Here is a 21,836-nt window from a genome sequence, read left to right on the forward strand (position 1 = left end):
TCGTTACCAGAGCGAACAAATTAAAATATTAAATATTTCCTCCACTGGGGATTGAACCCACAACCTGCCGCGCTTACAGTCGCGCCACGGTAGCTTCATAATATAATATGCGTTAAGAGTTCTAATTAGATAGGTATAATAATGTAATCTATCTCCTATTATCCTGATCTAAGTGTAGTAAAACCGTTTAATAAGTAGGACTAGTGTGTAGGTCTTCGAAATATACAGCAAATGTCGTTTTAAATTTTTTTATTACCTATTAAGTCCTCTTACAAATAAAAGTAATATCACAGATTATAACATGTAGAAAAACTATTAATAATTACATTGCATACACAAATTTGAAACAAAAACTTAGTCCAATTGTATTCAACTAAATAATAATATTACAGAGTAAACAAAAAATATATATAATATTACGAAAAATAAAAAAGCTTACATTAATAACTAAATTCTAATATGCGTTATAGATAAAATTTTATTATATGTATTATATTTAAAACAAATAATAAAGTTTTATTATATATTTATGTAATTTGAGGTATTTTTAACTTAAATAAAAGTCTAGCAGGAGCCTATTGAATATTCCAAAACCGACAGATCTTAATGCGTATTTCTTATACAAAAATTACTTAAGAAATTTAGTAAAAAAAATATTTAATATAAAATTTGAATATGCTACTGTCAATATAATATCAGACAGATTTCTACAATGCTTATGAATCAAACGATGCCTCAACATTAGGCACAATAGTTTGAAGCTTTCGATGAATAATAATTTTTGAATAAAAGATTTTTATTCTATCAGTCTGACATTTGATTTTTGACAAGATTTTTTTACTGGAGTGGATAAGTTTTGAAACAATCGTCGTAAATATCGATATAATTCCATCATATTCGCAACTAGAATTTAAATAAATAGTTGTGGTTTTTGTGGTGACAGGAGTATAAAATATAACATGAGACGAAGTTTACATTCATAAACGTGTCATTTATAGCTGCACTATAAATATCCATTATTACTTAACTTTTTATTAAATAAAATGATATTATTATGCATGTGGTAATAAAATTAATTATTTTACATTCGCCAGTCCAATTTATAAAATTAGATGTAGATATTTGTATATTTACAGAACATGTTTAACACTTTTACAAATAAAAGCATATGCTTCGTTAAATATTTAACAGACCGTAAATATAAATCGTTATTTCGTAAAGTAATAATTTAATACCTAGGGTAGGTGTAATGTATAAACGATTGGTAACAAGTTCGTTTCCCGCTTGAGTCGTTTCAGTCTATTTTTCGCATCCACGGATGTATAATTGCTTGTATAAGAAGTATTTAGTTGAAAATGGCTTCTAAGAACTTTTGCATAGGCGCCTCTACCATCAGATGTAGCGGGAGAGCTGTCAGGTACGTCATAAATAAAACGGCCAGCCAATGCCCGCCCTGAAAAAAAAAAAAAAAAATTAATAAGGATATTACAGAATAACGCCACGAAATTAGGCTTTATGAACTTTTGAGCGTTTACTCAGGAACAAAATAATCAAAATATCTAAAAAAAAGACCAGAAAATCAAATCTGCGCAGTCATATACAGCTAACTTCAACCAGGCCACGGCTCGTAGACCGTATTGAAATTGGTACTTCATTAATATTTAAGTAATTGGTTTGGCTAAACGCTTTAGCTAAAAAGTGAGCAACATCGCATAAAAGGAAGTTGTAATAATGTTAATAAAAAATATTATAAACAAATAACAATATAATGAGTAACGCTGTCACGCAAATATCTCTATACTTATATATAAAATAATAGTAATACTGCTTTTATTCCCGCTAGAGACTTGGTTGTTTTTTGTTTTGCATTGCAGAGTGCGAGGAGAGGCGTATAGTAAATTTAATAAAAATATTATCAAGTCAATATTGAAGGTAACTTACAATATTATAAATAGAAACTCTAACAGGCGTAGTATTGAGGGCCAGCATGGTCAGGTTGTAACCCCAGTGTATGAGTAGAATGGACAGCGACATGCGACTGGGGACCCTCCAGGCGCTCCATGCCACCAGGCTACGGAACATATCTGGAAAAAATTGTGCTTTTTAATATATAAACAATTTTAATATAAATCTACTACATCATGTAGGGTGGTGCACTCTTCAACCTTTAATAGAATTCCATATTTACAGACACAAGTGCAGTGCCGCGATAAAAATATTGGATATTAGATGGTGGAGCCCAACACTGCACTGTTTATGTAGCTTTTATTTTAAATGTTTTGGCCCCAAAATAAGTAATATTTTGGTAATACATGCTAAAAGTGTAATTTTTTTTTATAAATGAAAAAATAAATTAAAATTGGAAATGGAAGTGATTTTCATATCGATTCTGTATGCATTCATTATGAATGAACTTATTATTATTTATCATATTTTAACGATGTGACTTGAGGGGCAGTAAGAATTTACACACAATTATATTATCTTTATTATATTTCTAATATATGTAATTTAACATAATTTTAAATATGCATACATATATCACACTTTTAGGGTTCCGTATCTTAAAACAAAAAACGGATGGGATAGAGTTGAAATTAATATCAAATATCCAAATCGATCTACCGTTCCACAGAGCACAGAAAAAAATAAGCTTCTTATAAGTCAACGCAATCAAAAGATGCGAGCGTATATGCATTATCTTCATTTTAGCAGAGGATAGTGGAGGGAAAGATTTTCAATCTAGGGATTAAATTTTCAAGCAAGCAGGGACAGCTCGGCGTTGAGTTCCGCCTCTCAACAAGTGTTGCCTCCAGAAGTTGGCGGCAATATTCATGAAATTGGTACGAAACCATCGGTAGGCGGGCACGGCTCACATTAGACCATTTTTATTTCGCCTTAAATCATGTAATAAAAACTAATTTATAACATACCAGTCGTAATCAAAGTACACGTCCGTTAAACTTAATTATATTACTTTTAGTCATAGACAAAAATTTTAATATTTAATTTATTAAGGAAAAAAATCACCTACTAAGCCTACCTACGACCTTCTTTTTTAGTAGGTAGGTTTTATTTACTTGTTTTTCTTTTCGTCCAGTGCGGTTAGGTTACAATGGTTTCTTGGAAGTTACTCTTCAATACTCCCGGACACAGCAGGGTAAGCAGAGGGAGACACTCCGTACCCCATTTTCCACCACTACGACCGGAGCGAAGAAAATGAAAATATTAATTGTTTTCCTTCAGTGGGAATCGAATCCACAACCTGTTGTGTTTATAGTCACACTTTCTATTCTAAAATAATAAGTAATTTAATAAATCGTATCTGTCGTATCGTAAATTTAAATCTGCACAGACACCCAATTTTTTGGGGGGGGCCACAACTCCGAGATCGTACTGTAATATTCAAGTGACCTTTACATAATCGATATTAGTCGAATTTAGTTGAATAATCGCGAATTACCATTTTAACTAAAAAGGCCTTGTTTATTTGATCTTGGCCTAGAGATTATTTTATGTAATATATTATATTATATTATTAGTTTATTAATTAGGTATACGTATGAGTCTGAGGCCTTTTGTGGAGGTTGTTGCTTCTAATACCGTAAGTGGTGAACTAGTTTTTTGTTCTAGATCATTCTAAAGAAGAAAGAAAAAGAAATAAATTTTAACCCTAAAGGGATGAAATAGGGGTTGAAAGCTTGTATGGGAAAAAAATTAAAACGGCACCGATTTTTATAAAATTTAAAGTGTAGATTTTAAAAGTATTTAATTGAATACGTGTTTCATCGTTTTCTAGAATTCTTTCCCTAAGGGTGCAAATAAGGGGTTGAAAGTTTGTATGGAAATATTCAAATCGAAACCGATTATTATAAAATTGGAAATTTAGACTCTTAAAAATATTTCATTGAAGACATGTTTAGTGCTTTATAAGAATTCACCTCTAAATAAGCAAGCGAAGCTGCGCGCGTCCGCTAGTAATTTATAATTATATGTATATAATATTTTTTTACACGTTTATTTCATACAAATGTAACACTTATAATGATCTATTAAACCCTTCATTGTAAACTATATTAATTAAAATCGTATAATTTAATAGTCGTAAAGTTTTTTTGCGGAGCAATATTAAATAAAAAAATATTAAATTTTTGGCATAACTTGTTTGTTATGTGAATTAATTATAAACAATATTTTTTGTAAAACATAAATATTATGTAACATGACCTTTAAATGTATAATTAATTATGAAATTATTTAAGTCAATAGGTCATTTGAAATACAATATAGTTATGAGGCCAGTCGTGGCGCAAGGGACGGAGCGCTGGTAACAAGACAAAGCGGCGCGTTCACCACTCAAGATATCTAACCACTTACTGTCAATATTAAAGAAGAAGCCCAGCAGCACCACAACGACGATCAGGTCGAACCCTGGCCTCTCCATCGCGGAGTAAGCGGCGCGCGCCACCGGGGACTCCCACGTGCGCGCCACGTAACCTAACAAGATCCACGCGAATGCACTGGGCACGGACACCGCGTAGAATGCCAGGAATAGCTGATGAAAGAATATAATGATTAATTAGTGGTTTGTGCTTCACGTTGTATTCTGATTATAGCAGGGTACGAAATTTCGCTCGCTCTTTGATGAGGATGAGGATGATAAAACGGAAAAATCTATTATTAACTCAAACAACGCATAAAACCTGAGAAAAAATATAAAAATGCAATACTCTGAGTAAAAAAATAGATTAATTTGTTTCTTATATTTCAAATGATGATAAGGCTGTACAGCGTCAAAATTTGTGGGTGCAATTTCTGTTCGTGGAATGTATTTTTATTTAATTTCTTCGATTTTTAACAATTCAAAGCATTGCGGCGTCGAGTGTCACCCCTCAACAAATTAGATAGTGCGTGGGAAGAGTCTCTTAACAGTAGGTTCTCTCGTTACTCAGACTCAGGTTACATGCTGCAGATAAAAAGTAATCTATTCTAACCTTATTCTGATGTAATTTATAGTTGCTGGTTTTCATCTGATGGTACGCGAAGGCGAGGATCAGTCCTATGATAGTGGAGGGTAGACTGAACCACGCGGTCGCGTACAACCACTGGAACGACTGCACGCCGATGAACTGGTTGCGGATTGTTCTGGTTTAAGAATGTTCAAAATTGATATATTTTGTATGAAAAGATTTTTAATTAGGAGTGTGTACGTATGTGTTTTTTTAGCTTCACGATGTATGCAAGGTGGTTTATAGCAGGTTAGCGTAGGGAACTTAGTGTCAAGACACTTTGTTTGCTACGTTCAAGTGGGAATCGAACCAACAATCGTTGCGTATATATTTAAACGGCGACGGCCTCGTTATCATTTTCACTGTATAATATATTTTTTATCTATAACGTGATTAATATACAAATGATTATAAAATAATGGGGTTAAATGGGGTTGTCGTCGCGCAGCGTCACATTTACTATTTAATATTTTGCATTTGATGTATACTCGCAACAGATATAGGTTTGTTTTTCACCAACGGAGTGTATTAACACTAGGATTCCTCTGGCTACCCTGCAGAATGCGGGATGCAGCGTGAATCTATAAGAAAATATACAAAAATAAATAAAAGATTGCACTCACTCTGGGTCAGTAATAAATATAATAGTGTACATGTTGAAGAAATAGGAAATGCAGAAGTTAGCTGCGACAGAGAGAACGAACAGAACGGAGAGAAACTTGAGGGCGAACTTCGGTCGTTTCACGAGAAACACTACCAGGATAGACGCCAGTACGTAGAGCTGCATGTCTGTTGCCAGGAACCTAGATAGCATATGTAAAAATGTTTTAAAACTTATTTATTTTATCTAGGGTAAACGATGTTGATTTCACAATTATTATATGTATAAATTATATTATATATAAATTATGTTATTGTGATATTGTTAGTTTACCTCAATAAATCAAAAAAAAAAAAATGTTAATATGAAGGCCATATTCAATTGAAAAGTCATCTATATATCTATATATATATACTATACTAAAACACACGCAAACATATTTAATTTTTTTATCGAATTTTCTTTCCGTTTGTCCGGATTATTCCCCTTCTGGAGAGATATTGTATGGAACCTTGGACGACAGAATTAAAGAAGGGAAAAAATCCTTAAAATGGGAATTTATAAATATTTAATAGAAAAAAATGGTACAAACTTATATTTGTAGTAGGTACCTTTCAAACAGAATGAGTGCGTGATATTGACAGGAAACAGAAGTAAGAACTTGTAATAAAAACAAAGGAAGAAAAAAATAAAAAAAATAAATTTTATTTACATTTTTTATATAAAATAAATGCATACGCCTGGATGAACTAAAACAGAAACGTAATATGAAAAATTCCATTTTATTCCATTCCATTGCAATTACGAGAAATCCTCTCATTGTGCTCACATAATATTGTCATATTTCTAATTCAACAAAATACATGACTCTGTTTCCCTAGAATCAAGAAAATAATTTTACTATTACTTTATTTTATTTTATTTTATTTCAAGAAATAAGTCTTGACCTCGCTATCAGAATGCTATTCACGAGTTCACGTTCATTTAGATACTATTTCGGGAAATCTTTATTTTAGTAACTAGGTTTTATCTGCGGCTTTGCCCGCATGATCAAATAGGAAAAATTGTGTATATATGTATAATTTAAATAATAAGCTATTTGTCCGTCTGCCACGGCCATTTACCAACTTAAGATCGTTTGGCACGAAGTGAGGACAAGTTTATATATGTTTGTTTCATACGCATGAGTTGAGAACACCGGTTGAGTGTCATAAGTTTGACACATTTATTCGCCGACTATAAGGTAGACGTAGACCTACTAAGAAAAGAAAAAAATCTATCGCCTAACTCAAAAATGAAAGTTTTTATTTATGTTACAGAAAAAACTATAACTAACTTAGATATCTTTTTTTAACTGTTTTCTTACTATGTTCTTACATGTGCAATAAAGAATATATATAAATATATATAATGAAGCAAATTGCTACGGAACCCAAACGTAGGGCGAGTTCCACTTGCGCTTGACCGATTTTTATATTTGATCGTAATGCATCTAGTTAGTTTGCATAAATGAATATTTATAATATGACTGTCTTTCCATCGTTAAATCAGATTATTGAGAAAATAAAATTCTAAGATCCCCAAGTTGTGGTTGAATCTAGAAATACTGGTATGCATTTTATATTACAATACTAGGATTTTTTATTGAGGTTTTCCTTAGAGATGGAGGATTTGTTTATTAAAGGTAATTTTTTTTTTTTAAATTTTATTAAAGGTTATTAAAGGTTTTTAAACGTTTGGCTCTTTTTCTACATTAATTAGGGACAATTTATAATGTGAAAGGGAACTTAACGCCGCGTTTTCCTACAAGAGTTTGAAAAGCTACATACATACTGAGTAAGTTATCGAAAAAACTCTACTTACGATATCTTTTTCTTATTATGTTAATAAAGTTACATAGCGACATTAGCACAAAAGTGGATACCTGAGAACCTAGTGTAAACACTCTATTTTCCATGCCACTTCTTCTCCCCACTTTCTGACGGATACTTAGGGCACAGTAGTAAATCAAACTAGTACAAATTTCATTTTCCCGAATCGAATCCACAACCGACGCGTGTACAGTTGCACGTTTGTGCTCCTGCGCCACCGCGGCCACAAACCCAACTATTTAATTTATTTTAATATTTACTTTAATTACTAATAATCTATGTAATTTATAGTGGAAATTCATTCAATTTACACTCGTAAGTATTGGACGGAGTGTCCTCGAATTTCATATGTGTTATCTAATATATTTTATGTCCAAAATATTTGTGACCTTACTACACGTCCGCTGTGTAATATTTATAAGTAAGTTATGTAAGTATGTATTTTAATCTGTACTACAGTCCAAAAGTTTGTTTGTTTGAACGCACTGATCTGAGGAACTGGTGAAGTGGTGAAGAAAATGGGAGGAGTGAGTTCGATATGTCACTTAGTATATGTTTCAAATAATTTCTTATAATAATCCTATACGTCTCGTAGCCATGCTCTGGTCAGAAGCTGTTCTTCTAGAAGACTTCTGGAAGGCTAGTTGTTTACTAAGAAGTTATTAGGGTAAGGTTTTGTTGATTGTTGAGGCCAGTCATGGCGCCAGGCACAGGGACACGTGCGTGTGTACTGACTGTAAGCAAGACAGGTTGTGGATTCGATGTCCACTCGAGGAAATTAAATAATAATAACGATTTACGTCATAAAGTTCACGCACGTAACAAAGTCGGCAACTCCTACTATTTAACACATATTGTATTTTTAAATTCGTTTCTCTTATGTCGGTATGTGAAGTTCATTCTCTAACGTTCTTTTGAGTGTTTTTTGGTTTTGAGGAAAAGAGTTTCTTAAAAAATACAGAAATGGGCGTGTATTTTGTATGTGTTCTACATACCTTACCTTACCTTATAATAATTTGTAATGCAATTCTTTGGATATTGTTGATATTATATACTACTTACTATTACATATTTACGACATTTCTTTTTACCTATGTAGCAATCACAGTAGGGTGTCATCGTTACTTTTATTGAAATACTGTTTAATTTTTTATTTGTGTTTTGTTGTTCTTACTTAAATTTTCTTTTTTCTTTTATAGTTTCAGTATTATTCTGGTTTAACGTTGATTTTGTTGTTTTTTTTTTTTTCTTTCAAATAAATATAAGATTTACATCTTAACTTTTTTAATGGAAAGTAAGTGAAGGAAGTATCTCTCGGTCTGACTCACAATGAGATATCTAAATATGTAAAAGATGACATTTATAAAGGTGATCGTGGTTCTATCGTATTGAATTAATTTAGATTATTATTTAATAAATATAATATTATTGAATATTATTTTAAATGTGACGATTATAAATGTACGTTTTATTAAGATATGTTAAAAATAGATTCTCACTACTTCCACCACCTCATATTTAAGGTGTAAATATAAATGGAATTAATGGAAAATATCAGTCTGTCTGTCTTCTGTTATATTGTGTTATATAGATTGTCTTCTAGTCTGAGTCTGAGTTATGAATGCTCAAACTTATCAATACAATTAAAATAAAATGTATGCCGTTGCTACTTACAAAGTTAGTAAGCAATGAATATTTATATTTTAAACTTTCAAGTATTTTTAGCGTCCCCTACAAATATATTCGCTCATAAAAGCGAAAAAGTTCACCTTGCGTAAGCGCACCTTGTTTTAAAGGAGTGGAGGGAGCATGAAGTTAATCTTTCTTAACTGTTTCACATTGCGCATCTCTCTCTCAGGAAGAAAATAATAAAGGTGAGAAAATTTCTAAAATCAAATTTGCGGAGCCATCAGCTAACTTCAAGGCCACAACTCATCAACCGCACTGTATTCTTAAGCGGGCGAAGCCGCGATTAGATTCCTAGTGCTATACAAGAATAAAGATCTCCAAAACCAGATACTCACCAGCTCTGCACCTGACACCTGTCATCACCCTCAATAACATTATTCAAGTATAGCGCGTGGGTCCACCACTTGCGGCGGCACCTCGCACTCTCCTCCTCAACCAGCGTTGGCCATAAGGGTCCTGAGCTGGAACTGCGCCACCAGGACGCTGTCATCCCCACTACGTAAATGTTGAGAGGGGTTATCCTGTAAATGGGTTTATTTGATTTATATGACATACTAATGTTGTAAAGCTGGAGTGTTTGTTTGGTTGAACGTGTTAATCTCAGAAAAGAATTGAAAAATACTTGTTGTGGAACGACGCGACGTGTAAATGTAATGATTATGGGTTGGTTGGCCACTTGGGGAAATAATTATATTTAAACTATTTTCATTTTCTCGTTTTTACAGAAAAAGCCCGGTGTTGGGTTCCGCCTCTGCACAATGTTGGACTCTTGAAAATTGGGGACACTCTGACCACTCTGGCCCCCCGTGGGGGGGGGGGGGGGCAGAGTGTCTTCACACTAGCCTCTCAGAAAGGACCTTGCTTTTTGTTAATTTAGTTAACTAAAGACGCTATTACGTCCTTTAAGTTAACTATCAACTGGGCCACGACATCGAGATTTGTAGGTATATTGGGAAAAAGAATGATTGTTAAATCAATTAAATTAAGTTAGTAATAATTAAACTAAGACACGTATTTATAAACCGCTTTCAACTCTGAGTTGATTTTGACAGCAATCTTGAGATGCCATTTTCGAAAACAGCATATCAAGCTCGATCTCAGATTTGAGAGTGGTTTATATAAATACTTACCCTAGTTATGAACAGGTATAACACTAAATATCACTTACCTTATAAACCTATGCATCACCATCTTCCACCAGAACGTAAAAGTAATTTTTCTCTTGGGTTGTTTCTCTAATGTCAGTATTACGTTGTACGCAAGCAGGAAGCTGGAGAGAATGATGAAGATCTGGACCGATGTGGTACCGTTGTGTAAGATTGTCATGTGCGGCTTCACTATGGCCTGGATGAATATATATGCAATATTTAGGTAAGCATTTAGTATAGGGTAGACAGCGGGAGCGTGAGAAACTAGTGCTGAGCCACTCCTTTTTCCATATTCAGGCTTATATTTGCTATACTTGGTATGACACACCATTGTCGAGATATTGTACAATGAGTGTTTGGATTATTTTCATTTCCTGGTTATTGTAAGAAGACAAAGCGCGGGGTTGACTTCCGCCACTCAACACGTAATCTCAAAAATGAGCGGTACGTGAGAAACGGAGTGTCTTAACTCTGGATTTTCTCTATCTACTCTGTTATATGCGGGATGCAGTGTAAATGTAAAAAATAGAAAATATATAAATAAATTGAAAACAAAACTATTCTGATTATCTTACATCTTCAAAGAATTTCGGATTATGCAAATACGTCATGTGATGTACGAGGATCGAATGCGCCATCACCACCATCATCAGCAACATTGCTCTGTAACAACACGAATGTTGCATTCATTTATTTTTTGAACTATTATAGTAAAGGTTTTAAGCTTCACGCTATATATCCTTCACATAGCAGTGATAGAGGAAATGTGGGAAACCAGTGTTAAGACACTCTGTTCCCATTAGAACACCCACCGTTCCCCACTTGAGGCCAGTAAAGGCGCAGGGGCACAAGTTTGCGACTGTCATCGCAACAGCGTGTGGGTTCGATTCCCACTCTCGAGTATAAAATAGAATATTTAATATTTTCACTTGAAAGCAGTATACGGTCTACATATAAAATAATTCAGTAAATAGCGTCCTTTCTTTATTAAATGATAAAAGTTAACAATACGTTAATACCTAATGTTTGTGTAAAGTAAAGCTTAAGAGTTTCATAAAAAAATATTTGAAAATAGCAGTAAACTAAATCTACTAAGAATCAACTTACTTTAATCCGTGTACGGGGTTAAGCGCCGCAAGGTTGGCATCTTCCTTGTCGTGGATAGCGACGAGTCGGCCTAAGTTCACCCTCAGAGACCACGTCATTAAATAGCGGTTAGCTGTAAAAATTAGTAAGTAAGTTCTCTATTTAATATAGAAATGATAACTAAAAATTTGAAATCTAAAATAGTGAATAATATTAATCCCAAAAGATTACTTTAAAAATATTACAAAGAATGGCATCAATTTTTATATGAAAATATTTTATCCCGCATATAGCAAGGTAGGCAGAGGGAACCTATACATAGGGTAGGCAGAGGCAATGTGTCTTGCCAAAGCAGGCCAAAGCAAGGAAGCGAGGAAGCAAGGAAAACGAATACCTTCACGTTAACGTTCAGAATAAATATACAAATAACATACGTTTAACATCAGGGTTTCTGAACAAATCATAAGCTGTTCCTGCCATATTGGCACAAATTAAAATGAGAGTGATAGCCGCGAATACTATATCAAAAGTATCAACATTCATAGGTCTTTCAGGCTCAGTGGTGCAGTAGTCCAATTTCATGAGTTTCGCTTCCAATCCATATTTGGTCCTTATGTGGTTTTTCAAGCATTCCTCGAAGATTTCTGGCATAGACCCTGGTGGGATGTGGGAACAGGTGCTGTTCAGACAGTAGCCTCGATGTAGTAAGGTGTAGTTGAACTTGTATTGGGTTTCGGAGTACTCCTAGGAAAATAAAGATTGTTAATTATAGTTCGCAAGGTCTAAGCTGAGCTAATCAGCTTCACGCTGTATCCACACAGCAGGGTAGGCAGAGAGAATCCTTTTCCCACTTTCCGCCGATTTCTGGACGCATTGCGTGTTAAGTGGCGAAACTCAACGCCGCGTTTTGCCACCACACCAGAGTGAAGAAACGTAAATATAAATTTAAAAAAGTATTTAATTTCCCGAGTGGGGATCGAACCCACAACCCCCTGTGTCACGGCCACTGGTTTCTTTATTACATAAAGGAAAAATACAATATTGTTCATATTGTCTAGTAAAAATAACGAGGATGCAAAGTCCGGTGTAGACAAATTATGATTTTTTTTATTGATTTCTAATAAGAAACTAAATTTAAAAAAAAATTACTCTGATTCTTCTTTTAAAATCACTTAATACAAATATAAACTGCAGCTTAAATATAAGAGAGCTAAATATATGTATATTTTAATAAATAATTATAAATAACTATTTATAAAAGAACTAACTTTCTTTACCTCCGCTAGTAAACATTGTAGGTATACCTTATAAAAACATAACAATATTATAAAATAAAATTTCCACTCGTGAGACTTGTAATTACAAAAAAGTTGCATCGATAACGTCAGAGTAACATGTATAATTAATATTTTTTTGATTATTCGACAGTTTTTTTTGTTGTATACATTAAAATTTTTCTTAAACGTATTCGTAATTAAAGCGTTATAATTTGATTAATATTTATTTTTATTTTGAGATTTTTACTTGTACAAAAATTAATGTTTAATTTTTTATTATCTACATTTTTATCATTTACATATAAAATTGACAATTTTTGCATATAATATGAACATTATATATAAAAAGCCATTTTTATAACATAATTTGAATAACTAGTATCCTGTTAGTTTCTAGCTTGTGACTATGTCGCTTACGGCAGTAGTCCTTCTAAGATAAACAATTAATATGTAAAAATGCAATGAATTTAAAATAAACTTTAAAAAATATTTCACTTGCAAATTAGCTCTAAATGGTTTTAAAGCTTAGTATATTATACTAGCGGACCCGGACGCGGCTACGCCTGCTTGAAATATAAGAATATAATTTCTATAGAAATATAATTTCAATCTAGATGAAATGCTAAAAGTGACTATTATATTTATTTTCATAAGGATGAATATCAAAATGACGCGGTAACGAACGCGGTCGCGTAGCGACGACGGTTGTTATTAACATGGCAGAATAAATTGCATGTCAAATTAGAAAGTATTTTAATTTATTAGTATATATGTGTAATGTAATATTATATAGCCTATAGCACTTCTGAAGAATGCAGCTTTCATACAAAACAAAAACACAGTAAATCGATCCAGTAGATCCAGAGATCTTAGCGTTCAAACAAACAAACAAACAAACAAACAAACAAACTCTTCCGCTTTATTATATTAGTATAGATTTGTTTTGGTAAACCAGAGATGTTCCAGACGTGACATTTTGAATCTAGACATTTATTATATACTAGTGGACCCGGACGCGGCTACGCCTGCTTCAACTATAAGAATATTTATTAAATATATTCATGAAATTATTTTAAATTTTCAATAGAATTAGTAAGAAAATATAAGCTTAAATAATCAAAAAGAATAATAAGTAAATACACATTATTAGAAAAAAATATCTGAGTTATTCTGAGTTATTGAAATGAACCAACAAAAGGATTAAAAGTAACTAAAGGATAGGTATTCTTAATATTAGAAAAAGTACCTAAAGTTTTCCGTGCGTGCGTACATAGATATCGACTCTACGAAATAACTAAATATTTCTCTCTATTAAGTAGGATAATTTTAGCGGGCAATATCATATAAAATAAGAAGAGAATCAAAGTGTAACTTAAATTAATTATAAACAGCAAATAATTACATAAACATTTACAATAGTTCGAAAATGTATGAAAATTTATAAAACCGTCAACGTCATCTGCCCGTTCGCGTCGGTCATACTCATACTATGCCGCCCGAAGGTTAGGTCATTTTGAATCAGTGACATCTCCTTAATTATTTATTAGAATATTCTACAGTAAACTATAATTTCAGTCTAGATAAAATGTTAAGAGTGACTATTATATTTATTTTCATAAGGATGAATATCAAAATGTCGCGGTAACGGTTGCGTAGCGACGCGACGGTTGTTATTAACATGGCAGAATAAATTGCATGTCAAATTAGAATGTACTTTAAAATATATTAGTATATATGTGTAATGTAATGTTATATAGCCTATAGCACTTCTGAAGAATGCAGCTTTCATACAAAACAAAAACAATGAAAATCGGGCCAGTAGATCCAGAGATCTTAGCGTTCAAACAAACAAACAAACAAACAAACTCTTCCGCTTTATTATATTAGTATAGCAGAATAAATTGCATGTCAAATTAGAATGTACTTTAAAATATATTAGTATATATGTGTAATGTAATGTTATATAGCCTATAGCACTTCTGAAGAATGCAGCTTTCATACAAAACAAAAACAATGAAAATCGGGCCAGTAGATCCAGAGATCTTAGCGTTCAAACAAACAAACAAACAAACAAACTCTTCCGCTTTATTATATTAGTATAGATTAGAAGAATACGGATATGAATTTATTTTAGAATATCCGTATTTCTCATGGATATTAGATTTTTTTTATTTACATTTGACAGTTACGGAACTCCATAACAACGTTTTGTAAACAGAGGAAACGGACACAAGAGTGTTAAAACTCTATGTTCTTTGAAACCACAACCTGTCACGCTTGCCATGCGCCGCGAATGGTCTAGTAATTATTTGCTCGATCATTATTTGAAATTTCCTGTTAAAAATACAATTTCAACATGTCAAAGATTATTATAATATGATTTATAATTTATATTTTAATGAATATTATACACATCACTTATTACAAAGGAATATTATAAAGTCCACGTGTCTGTTTACGTTGATAGTTTTTTTTGTTAATCAATTTCAAATTGATTGAAAAATTCTTAACTAAAACTGTTTAAAAAATAATTTTTATAGCGATTTTGATGAAAGTTATAGGTACTCTAGCAGTTGTTTAGGCTATACTCTATATCGCTCAAATAGCAGGGTAGGTTGAGGGAACTTAGGAACCTAGTGTAAAGACACTCTGTTGCGATTGAGATACTTCCGTTTTCTACTTTCCGCCGAATTTTGAGTGTAGTAGTTACCGAGATTTACTATTTTTTTTTATAATAAACTCGTGAAATACTACTTACTCTTCCTTATAAGATGATTTTTTATGTGATAAGATGATTTATGAAGCAAGAGTTAGAACAGAGAGACGAGTAGAGGACTAGCTCAACCAATTCAAAGAAGGATCAATCTCGGTTTATCTTTAACAACACAATATCGCCATGATACTGGAGAAAGATCACGTTAAAAGCAAGAGACCTTTAGGGAAGGAACTTCTTCAGGGCCAGTAAGAAGAAGTGGACGTCATTAGCGAGGCGAAAGAAGTAAGCAGTAGTCGTAGTGTTTGCCTTCTGTCTGGCTACCCCGCTAGGGAAAAATCGTATACATAAAAAAAGCTCTAGAAATATGGGAGATGCCATATCTATGTAATATTTAGTGTCTGTTATGTAATTAATTCTGACAACGCCAAATTCTAATCACAAGGTTAGCTTGCCTTGCCCCGATTTTTTTATATAGATGTATGCTAATTAAGTAGAATCCACGTGCTCTGTAACCTCTGTAGACAACTTGGTACTGACAGAAGGTCAAGAGCTCACCGACGACGTATGCAATTTCAATTTCTTTTAATATAAGCTGGGTTTTTTTATATGAACCATTCATTTGTGAAACTTTTTAGTAACCTTGTGTTGTATTGAAAAATTATCCTTATATAATAGGCTTTAAAAGATATGTCTTCGACACACACTTTCATTTGAGGGTATTTATAGAATGAAATGTATAATTGTTGTTTTATTGTCATAAAGTATATAAATATATATTAATTGTTCTTATGTAAAGCTGTAAACTGGAAAGGAAAAACAGGTGCAGGATTTTTTTCCTTTTTATTCAATTATGATTAATGCGGGATTGTTTTTCCTTTTTATTAAAAATATAAATGAAAGTATTATTCACTAACCAAAGAATAAAATTATCGTATAGCGACTAAAATGAATCCGACTAACTGAAATAATTGGTTCCTAAAACTATAAAACCATTTTAAGCTTAATATACAACATTGACACAGATTTACTTTTAGAGTCTACAATAATTAAAATTTAAAATATTTGTACTGAAATAGCTTTTTGGAAACATTTAGGTACTTGCTTTATCCTACACATAGGATACTTGGATGATAGTGGGCAAAGGGAACCAAGCGTTAAGACACTCCGTTCCCCACATTCCATCAAATTTTATAAGGAGGATCAATTGGCGAACGGAGTGTCTTATATTTAGGTTCCCTGTGCCTACCCTGCTGCGTGCAGGATACAGCGTAAATCTAGAAAAAAAATCATACCTGTATCATATTCATAAGCTGCTTATTTTCGGCGGCCTGTAGATGGAAGGAGCCCAGACAGAACGCGCCCCGGAGCGCCATGCACTCGTCGAAGTCGTCGAGCTCGAAGAGTTGTGGCATTGTGTAGTATTGCTCATCTGATGAGGGAACAATATGGATGTATTTATGTTGTTAAATTATAATGAACAAATTAAGAAATTATAGTTTAATATTAATAGTTTATTTTTTAATAATTATTAAAAAAAATTGCTACCACGAGCGAAAAAATTAAAATAACTTTTACAGTATCAAACTAGGAATACAGCTAATTTATTTAGTAAAACTAAAATTTTCATGTTAAACGTATAATCTCATAATATAATTAATGAAAATAATAATTATATAATTATATAAAAAACTACACCCGTCCGTCAATCTGTACGTAAGGTAAATTTCCATGTCTATCAATTTGCTAAATGTTTACGATATCAACTTGTTTATAACCACGTAGATTAATTATTTGATCGCAAAAACTTATTGTGAAAGGATCCATTGACCTTTATATATGTAGTTAGTGTCACCTAGCCGCGGCTTCGCCTGCGTGCTCATATGGGAATAACTGAAAGCTGTATATGACTTAACTTGTACATTTTTTAAACTTCACGCTGTATCCCGCACACATAGAATAGTGAGTGGAGGGAACCTGGGAATTTAGTGTTAAGACACTCCGTTCCGACTAAGGCACTTCCGTACCTCACTATTCGCCGAAGTATGTATGAATGCTTTGCTTCGTTTTTTCATAGAAAAGTAATGAAAATATGAAATATTTAATTTTCTCGAGTGGCAATTGAACCCACAACCTACTGCGTTTACATTTGTATTTGCGCCCCTGCGCCACGACTGACCTCAAACTTTATAATATAAGTATATTATTATAGACTGAACGAGAAGTGTCTATTAAGCATACTTAACGATTACCGTATATTAAATTAATAGCTACAAAATTGTTATGATTTTTTCAACTGTCTTGGGGTAAACTTCTATAACATAAACAGTACGTAAGGTGTGTTAAAATTACATTTTTTAAAATTTGAAATTGATTTCAGGAGTTAACGAAACATGGTGCAAGAATCTAATGGCAATTTTAACAGTTTTTAAGGATCATCTCCATATGACTTTTAGTTTTCGCGATAATTAAAAAAAAAACAAAAAAATCTAAATCCAAATTATGCTTAAGTCTTGTCTGTTATCACGTACATAGAAAATGTTAAGTTTCTTTTTTTTGATGTCGGTTAAAAATAGTAAATACCGAGATAAACATAATAATCATAAGAAAGGAAATTATGCAATACATAATTATGATTCATATTATAAATAATTACATTTTCAATAACACTGGTTATTTTTAAGATTACATAGAGTTTATAGAAAATAGAGATTTTAAAATTGCAAGCAATTGAGATTTTTATATTCAGAGACATTTAGCTGCACGTTGTCCGCACACAGCAGAGTAGAAAAAGGGAACCTAGTGCTAAGACATCCCGCTTACCACTTTCCGCCTAATTCTGGAAATATTCTGGAGGCATAGCGTGATGGGTGACGGACCTCAACGCCGCGCTTTGCCTCGACCCCAAAGCGAAGAAATGGAAATAAATATTTCATTTCCTCGAGAGGGGATCGAACCCACGACCAGTTGCGTTTGTGCACCTACGCCACGAGTGGCCTTATCTTCTTAAATAAGGAACTATTTGATAATATTTAATTAATTGGTAAATGTGTAAATTGTAAACATCGTTCAACATATATATATTTTTTTACCTATTACCTTGTTTACTTACCTTTGATTTATCATTGAATTTTTTTGTTTCTTAAAATTAATTTGCATTTTCGAGATTTTTTTTTCTGATAATTTGATATTGATCAATCAGTATATTGATTTAGTTAAATCTAGTAGAAGGGAGTGTCTTAACACTGGGTTCCCTCAGCCTACTAACAAAATATAAATTAAAATTACTTTAAATCTCAGCCTTCTATATTTATGGAATACAGGTGTGTAAATGAGTGTGAACAGAATATGGCTGTACATTGGAGAATTCAATTCTTTAGAAGTCGAGAGCACCGCATTAATAAATATTGGAGTTGGCTCTCATTTCACATTTATGTTTTTGGTAGGATCTAATATTCAAGGTCTAATAAATAATAATTAGGTATAAATTATAAATAATAAGACCGTCGCCGTCACAACCAGTTTAAAATATTGAAAGATATTAAGTTTGTGTCATAATAATTATATAAATGTCATTGACGTCAAAACCTTAGGAAAGAAAAAACATAACATCTTCTCTTTTTTTTAATATTTTTAAAATATTTTACATACTAAAGATAGAAATATATTTTTAGAAAACGTATGAAAATTTGAATGCTGCGCCATAACTGGCTTCAGTTAAGTCATCTAAACCAAATAAATATAATCGTTTCGTTGATATAATTTCAATGTAACAAGTGTTTTCCCGCATTTTCCATTCGGCAGACTGAAATTATTAATGCCTCCAATATTCGTCGGAAAATAGGGGAACGGAAGTATGTCAATAAGAACGGAGTCTCTCAACATTAGGTTTTAGGTTCCCTCTGCCTGCTCGCTACGTGCGTGATTTAACTAATTTTTTAAATATATTTTACTTTAACTTCCAAGTATTTCAGAACGGAAAGTGGAAAAAACCACAGTGTCATTAGTTCCTTTTGGTCTCCAAGGTTTTCATTTTAGTGAAATATATATTCGTTATACTCTTATATCTGGTCCATTCCTTATTTCCGCCTAATTTTTAAGATTTTGTGAGTTGAGTGATGGAACTCAACATCGCGCTTCATCTTGTTATCAGAACGAGGACATTAAATTACTTCATTCCCTCGAGTGGAAATCGAACCCACATCCGTCGTGTTTACGTTCGGGCACTGTGCCGTTACGCCACGATACCCTTTCGGTGTATAATTATATTATTGTATATTTTCAATATAGTATCAATAAATGAGGCACGTCAAAGATATTAAATAACTAATAGTTATTATATTCTTATTATTTATGTTAGTATATTCTCAACATTGAGAAATAGAAGTGACCTTCACAGAACACACGTAATTATTAAATAACACGAACTTATTTAATAAAAACTTAAGTTTTAGAAGAATTTATCGAAAGAGCGATAAAAATATTCATAATTGTATATTTTTTTGGAAAAGAGCGTTTGGGTCACCCGATGGTAAGTGATCACCGCCGCCCAGCCGCCCAAAGACGTTGCCGGCCTTTGAGGTGGAGATATACGCGCTTTTTGAGGGAACCCATGTCATATACAGCTGGCTGGTAGGCCATTACACATTTGGGTGGTGAGTGGAAGGAAGTTACTACAAAACTGCTCAGTAGTGGATGAGAGTATGTATCCTGATGGTAATGATGATACTTGAGCTTTTGACGTACTGTGCGATTGGAAATTTCAGAACAGCTAACAACTCAAACAGTTTTCCAGAACATTTCCCATGTTAAATGCGGTAGACAACACACAGCGAAGAGAATCTTTTACAAATTCTTGGATGCCTGGTTTCTTGGGTAATTCAATCGGCTCCACATTATATGCGATCTAATGGCTTAAGCTGATATTGGGGTGCCACACCCAGAGATGAGAACAGCACTTCATATGAAATCGAACAAACCCTATATAGGTCCAAACGGTCTTTTGACGTGAAATGCTATCTCGTCGATGACACACAGCTTCTCCAAGGCCAGTTTGGCCTTGCTTTCCACATGATCGAGATAATTGTATTTTTTATAATTAAATTAATTTTATTTAGTGATTGTTTTGGAAGTAAATCTCTCTATATTCCTCTCTCTATTGCCTCACTTTGTTTTTCCTCTCTGGCCATTTGTTTAAATAATTAATCAGCCTCGTAAAGTAAGTGATACATCAGACATTGAATATGATACTTAGATTTTAAAAAATATTTATAAAACATTTAATCAGTTTAAATGTAACGTAAATATAAATTAACAATACATAAAAATATTTCGAAAGTAAAACTGATTTATTTCCAGAAATAATCATAAAATAAAAATATAAGTTTATAGAAAAACAGCGAGTAGATCCTTGTTTTTTCGTGTTGTCGTATGAATTTCTGGAAATCCTGTCTTAATACTACACTACACTCCCCAAGAAAACATTCCCACCCCGCACTCTCAAAATTTCCGTTAATTTAAAATTTAAATGCTTAAATCTGGATTTAAAATTATGGAATAACTTGTAAAATACTCATACATACCTGTAAGCTCTAAAGCACACGCCGCTGACAGCAGGCACAAAACACTCAACACTCTTATAATCATCACGGCAAACTTTTATTATGAAAAAAAATAAAATTATATAATTATAAGGAAAATATTAAATTGATTAATAATAATTCTTAAATTATATTTTAATTCCAATATAAGAATCACGTATACAGTTCAATTATCAAATTTGTTTAAACTATATATATATATATATAATATAATTTTCCGTAATTGTTGTTTGATTATTTTCTACGTAATTATAATTTTTCCGTAGAATCGACTCTATTCCGTAAACAGCTTTGAGCAAATAGCCGTAAGAAGAAGTTGCTTCTATATATATATGTATATCTGGTAGTAGGCTGTAGAGGCGAGGCGCGGTGGTCGCTGCTGCCCGCGTTGGACTGCGTGTGTTTTATATGAGTACACAAAACATATAGTTTTCCTTTTTTTTTAAGCTTCTCGCTGTGTACTGCGCATAGCAGGGTAGGCAGAAGAATCCTGGCCAGAAGAATCCTACACTAGGTAGTGTCAAGACACTGCGTTACTTATTTAGATACTACTGTTTCTAACTCTTCCCAAATTCTTGAGTCATTGCGCGATGAATGGCGAAACTTACCGAGTAAGAAAATGAAAATAACATATATTTCGTTTTCTCGAAAAGTAATCGAACCCACAGACTTTCGCGATACAATGGCACGCTCGTGCCCCTCATATAGGCCACTGATTCTTATTTTCTCCATTTTTTTTATACATTTTAAATACTTTGTAAGTAAGGTTTCGTCACTAAAACCACCATGTCCCTGAGATAGGATTTTTTCTTGTTGCTTATATCAATGAGAACTCAAAGTTC

General features: G+C 32.8%; 1 protein-coding gene across 1 annotated transcript; it reads right to left on the reverse strand.

The window, feature by feature from the left end:
* Window positions 1-316: 316 nt before the first annotated feature.
* LOC146540818 (nose resistant to fluoxetine protein 6-like) lies at window positions 317-21,352 on the reverse strand. The gene is made up of 12 exons (XM_085202051.1): window positions 20,977-21,352; window positions 16,690-16,826; window positions 11,839-12,148; window positions 11,426-11,537; window positions 10,894-10,981; window positions 10,339-10,514; window positions 9,506-9,691; window positions 5,633-5,812; window positions 4,995-5,145; window positions 4,378-4,555; window positions 1,942-2,084; window positions 317-1,453 (listed from the first exon to the last, which is right to left on the reverse strand). Exons 1-12 carry the CDS (start codon window positions 21,038-21,040, stop codon window positions 1,346-1,348), a joined length of 1,833 nt encoding a protein of 610 aa, XP_085058177.1. The 5' UTR covers window positions 21,041-21,352; the 3' UTR covers window positions 317-1,345.
* Between the last annotated feature and the right edge of the window lie 484 nt (window positions 21,353-21,836).

Source organism: Heliconius melpomene, chromosome 2 (genome assembly GCF_056956725.1).
Source record: "Heliconius melpomene rosina isolate 202511_hmr_F chromosome 2, ASM5695672v1, whole genome shotgun sequence".
Taxonomy (NCBI): domain Eukaryota; kingdom Metazoa; phylum Arthropoda; class Insecta; order Lepidoptera; family Nymphalidae; genus Heliconius; species Heliconius melpomene.

Coding starts and splice junctions, on each gene's coding strand:
- LOC146540818 (XM_085202051.1), bottom strand. CDS start 21,040: ATGATTATAAGAGTGTTGAGTGTTTTGTGCCTGCTGTCAGCGGCGTGT. Junction 5,813..9,505: donor AGGTGTCAGGTGCAGAGCTG/GTGAGTATCTGG, acceptor TATGCTATCTAG/GTTCCTGGCAACAGACATGC. Junction 2,085..4,377: donor CTTCTTCTTTAATATTGACA/GTAAGTGGTTAG, acceptor AATTTTTTCCAG/ATATGTTCCGTAGCCTGGTG.